This window comes from Lathyrus oleraceus, chromosome 1 (assembly GCF_024323335.1).
Source record: "Lathyrus oleraceus cultivar Zhongwan6 chromosome 1, CAAS_Psat_ZW6_1.0, whole genome shotgun sequence".
Lineage (NCBI taxonomy): Eukaryota > Viridiplantae > Streptophyta > Magnoliopsida > Fabales > Fabaceae > Lathyrus > Lathyrus oleraceus.
This window is the reverse complement of record NC_066579.1, coordinates 424,022,880-424,027,675: the sequence shown is the minus strand read 5'-3', so window position 1 is coordinate 424,027,675 and position 4,796 is coordinate 424,022,880. Positions and strand designations below refer to the sequence as shown.

The 4,796-nt window shown below is 34.2% G+C and overlaps 1 protein-coding gene and 1 non-coding gene across 3 annotated transcripts; one reads left to right on the top strand and one right to left on the bottom strand.

Annotated features, from left to right (window-relative positions):
• Positions 1-514: 514 nt before the first annotated feature.
• Positions 515-4,349, bottom strand: LOC127078822 (protein ABCI12, chloroplastic). Of its 2 annotated transcripts, none has more exons than XM_051019252.1 (8): positions 3,888-4,349; positions 3,448-3,564; positions 3,081-3,317; positions 2,787-2,951; positions 2,488-2,563; positions 1,714-1,778; positions 1,189-1,369; positions 515-1,106 (listed from the first exon to the last, which is right to left on the bottom strand). In XM_051019252.1, exons 1-7 carry the CDS (start codon positions 4,227-4,229, stop codon positions 1,217-1,219), a joined length of 1,155 nt encoding a protein of 384 aa, XP_050875209.1. In that variant the 5' UTR covers positions 4,230-4,349; the 3' UTR covers positions 515-1,106; positions 1,189-1,216. The 2 variants fall into 2 exon arrangements, with proteins under 2 accessions (XP_050875209.1, XP_050875205.1); XM_051019248.1 differs by having other exon boundaries at positions 515-1,093; positions 3,888-4,347.
• A 34-nt stretch (positions 4,350-4,383) lies between these two features.
• On the top strand, positions 4,384-4,455 carry TRNAP-UGG (transfer RNA proline (anticodon UGG)). The gene has a single exon. It is a non-coding gene; the product is annotated as a tRNA-Pro (tRNA).
• Positions 4,456-4,796: the final 341 nt, after the last annotated feature.

Here is a 4,796-nt window from a genome sequence, read left to right as displayed (position 1 = left end):
CATTACCGAGAAAATAATCATAAGTTGAGACGTTCTCTTTGATGAAGAAAATACAACAAATTGGAGCAGCTCCGAGAAACAACAACGTTAATTGACGGTGAGGAAGCTGGATATCATGTATGTTGTGTGTGTGATTAGTAGGTATATGGAAATACCAACAGAGTTGCATCTCAAAGTTGCAAAAAAGGTGTTCTGTTACTTGAAAGGAACAACGTATTTTGGTATATTCTACAAGAAAAATGGAGAGTGTTTTGACAGGTTTCACAGACAGGGAATATGCGGGTGATTTGGACGACATGCAAAGTACATCAGGTCATGTGTTTATGCGGGAGATTCTTTCAAATCATGCGTATTATGCTAGTCCATACCTCTCGATTGACCATGCTTATTATGCTAGTCGAGACCTCTCGCTAACAGTGCAATAGTCCCCCTTTAGTACGAATGTTACAAACTCTCTTTTTTTTCCTGTATTTCAAGATATGTCAATGACGTGAGAAAGAAAAAGAGAATAATATAAACAAAAATACTTTGAATTAGGTGCCAAAAACTGGTTACACGTCTTCAAATTCTTGTCCATTTTTTTTGTTTCTTATACAGAATCAGTTACAAATGTATGCATCTAAATGTATACAAATAACATACAGTATTGATTTGTACAACTCATCAACTTGAACAATAATTCGTGTATTTATTATTAACTCAAAATGAGTTTCAGGTCTACTATTTGCAATGTTACAAGAGTTCAAAACCCACTATGACAGTGGCAACGTTTCCAGGCATCAATATCATTTAGCTCTGCTCATTACTAAGATTATTATGAACTCCTCCTCCTCCTTCTCTAGGTAAAGCCTGATCAAAAGGATGCGGATATTTGTTATGAACTTTCTACGGTATCGAAAGGGACCATCTGTTATCCACATAACGCTTCCTATGTATTGTGTAATGTAAGAAAACTACATAGATATACAATGACTTGTCTGGCTTCTGAAAACATATAATCCAAACATTTGGTTTCAACTTTGAAGCAATCCGTTGAGACACTTGTCGAAGAAAGTTTCCAAGTAGCCTTTTCATCACAAACCATTTCAAGAGCCTGCATACAGTACCTACAAGGTTACTCAATAATGAAAAGAAGCCATGACAGAATTATATATAAACATACATGAGTCAACTCAAAACTGCTCTTACCAGTGCCAAAAGTGGTGAATCTCTGTCATTAGACAAGGTAGTAATCAGACAGGAGAGCAGCTCCAATGACAACTGACAAGCACAATAAACTTACAACATCTGCCATCCCAAAAGATGATTCAGACAAGAAATAAATTTTGTGACTTTCGACGTCCCCTTTAAAACCTCTAGCTATCATAGCCTGCAGTAATTTATGTCACACTATCAGAAGATAATGGATGCAAGCAAATTGGCACCTAAATGTCAGTATGTGATAAAAGGCCTACTATGTCACTGGAAATTGAGTTTTGTAACATGTATGGCTAATTGAATGAAAGTATTTTTTTTCTCGAACTTGGCACTGTTGACAAATTCAACATACAGTTCAATATATGCAATCAACACAGACAAATTTTGAACCATTTTTTCTTTTCATAATATTCATCGGTTCTAAAATGAGTTGAGAGTATGATAAAAGTTGATGCACTTCAAGCAACAATGACAAGGCAGAAAGGGAAGGGACAAATTTGTAGATTTATGACAAACCTGAGAAATTTGCTCTGCATGGCTGAAAATATTTTTGAAGATGCGACGGAAGTAGTTAAAGAAAACTGCAAAGTCATATAACGTAAAGAAAAAAATTAAAGAAAAAGAATTACAATGAGAAAATGTCTCAAGTAAAATAATTAAGTCTACTAAAAATTCAATTTTCAATAAATTAAAAATAGTTTTTCAGTTCTATAACGAAATTTTCAACCCAAACTATCCTACCACATCATATCATGATTAACCTGCATACTAAAGCTTGGTTAATTCGGAATTCTTGGTCCTTTAAAACGAGGTACTATGTATCTGTTACTGTTAGTAGTACAAACTTTCATGCCTTCAGTAATTTTGTTCAGAATCAGATTGGCATTGATTATTATGCTGACATGTCATATAAGATTACAGGCTGTAGCATGCCATGTAACACAAATTCGGCATAATGTTATGCAAGAAATTTATATTTTTGTGGAAAAAGAAAATGTTGCACCATAACGTTGGGTGCTAATTACTAGTTTAATTGACCTTGTCATGGAAATACACAAACAGACATGTTTTAATGGCAACACAAATAAGCATTTTCTTTTATCAATTTCTAACAACAACACAATGTCCCAATCAAATGTAAGCTTATAGAATGTAAATGGGATTTATACACAGTCATTATCGAAATGAGATTTATACCCATCATCTATCTAGTAGGCTGGAACACAAATAAGTGATTAGAAAACAGAACAATATTTTTAGATGATTCCTGGATACAAGAAGTTTACTTACTATCAATTGTTTCCATAACAGTTAGTTGTTTCCAATTTACCCTACGAGATACAATTCCCATAGCAATGTTCCGGACCTACAACAAAATAATTTGGCTGTTAAATTAGTACAGTAAAAGAAAATAAATAAAAAACTTAGACGTTAAACGGGGTTATAACTATTGATTGAAGTTGCTGCCTGAATGTTAAATGTCTCTTCCTCTTATAGTTATGCATTCAACTTAGACGTCTATGAAACCACTTTTTTTTTCCTTGCAATTACACATTTTTCTTTTGGAACAATTAAATCTTAATTCTTACCTCGTCAAAAACTAGACTGATAAATCTCAATGACAGTAAAAGGGTAAGCACAATTTCTGATACAGATACACCTATGTATCTCAGAGGAAGCATAAACCATCGCAATGCAGATGCTAGTTGTTCAGGTGTTGTGGTTGTGAGACAGAGACTTGCACTTTGAAATACCTTCAAAGAAATGTTGACCAAATTCTTAGAAGTCAGAATCATAAAAAAAAATTGTATTGTATTAGAATGCTTTCAAACATGTAACAGTGTAAATAAAAAGTTACAGCAGGAATGCAGAAAGCATCTTACTGTAAAAGTCAAACATGCAACCGTGCTTCCTACAGATAATCCTTTCCTTGTAAAGGTTAATGGACCTAACTTTGAGATTACATATGAGTAACCCGTTAAAGATACAGGAAGATTAGGAATCCCTGTCACAGCAAGTGGTGGAGTTCTCGGCTGAACAAGTGCAGGAACGCCATCTGAGCCAAGCCCTGTTGTTATGAATAACAATGCCGATAGAAAATAAACTCGCCCCAATTGATCCTATAAATAGAAATTAGACAAAAAAAATCCCAAAAATTAACACAAACACTTCAAGACAAAAACAACTGTAAACAAATTGCGAGTTACGGGAAGTGAACAGAGAATACGCCAAGGATTAACAATCCCTTACCATCCAAGCATTTCTTGGTAGAGTCCAAACTGAAAGCAAAGTCAAGTATGCTACTAATCCAAATCGCATAATTATATGTGACCTTGCCGGTAGAACAACCAGAACTAAAAGCCATACCTGCAAAACCAGACCGATTAAATACCAAAATTCCAAAAACAAACTATTCAAATATAACATCTACATAACTGTATCAGCTAATAATTGCTAACATGTCCCTGACAATTTATCATAAGAATTACCATTAATAGTTGAGCCTTCATTAAAAGCAGTATATCTATCAGATATCAACAACTTAACTATCAGTAAAACTGACAAAAAATAATTTTTTCATGCTCTTATGGTTAAAAAAAATTGGGAAACCCTAAATTCCAAAACTAAAACACTAGGCAATTCAATGATGGTAAAACACGTAATAATGCACAAGAGTGAATTTTGGTTACCAATTTGACCCTAGGATCGATAGAGTGAAGAAACGTGGTGGGGGAAGATACAAACTGTCCAATGGGACTAGCGGTAGCACTGGAAATCAATCTGAAAACTTTATCAGCAGCGAAAGAGCCTGTGGGGATCCACTTAGACCAATTTGGTGATCGAGCATTATCATCCTTTGAAGAAGCATTGATTCTAAGAAGAATCGTTTTTCTCTTCAGCTTCGGTTTGCACAAAAGGGTTTTGTTGGATAAGGGAATTGCAGAATGGCATTTTGGGAAAATGACACGATTTGAATTCAGTGGTGGTGGTGGGAGAGAAAGACAAAGGAGAGTGGCGTGGTTACAGTTCATGGATGTACTTGGAGGAGATTGTGTGAGGCAATGAGTATGGGTGAAACCCAGAGAACGAAGGATTGAGGAAAGAACTTGGGTAGTTTCATTTGAATGCTATAAAGATTGAGAAAAACTTGTTTAGTATTGTTTATAAAGGGACTTAAAAACAACAGGGCATTTGGTCTAGTGGTATGATTCTCGCTTTGGGTGCGAGAGGTCCGGAGTTCGATTCTCCGAATGCCCCTTTTTATGTTATATAGCATATATCCATATCTGGCTGCTCTTGCCGTAGTGTAGTGTGGGGACATTCACGTGCTGGTTACAAATATTGTTTGTAATTTAATTTAATTTAATTTTAATATTGTTTGTAATTTATTTGACATAAGGGAGGTTAAAAATATTATAGTTAAATGTAATATTTTTTAGAATTAAATATGTTTTTGGTCTTGATAATTTTATTTTTAGTTTTTTAAAAAAACTTAATGGTTCTCTAAATATTTTTTATTTATATATTTGGTCTTTAATGTTAAGTGTCTCTAACAAAATATGAATTGGCATTAGCATTTGAAATTTATCTGTTAACAT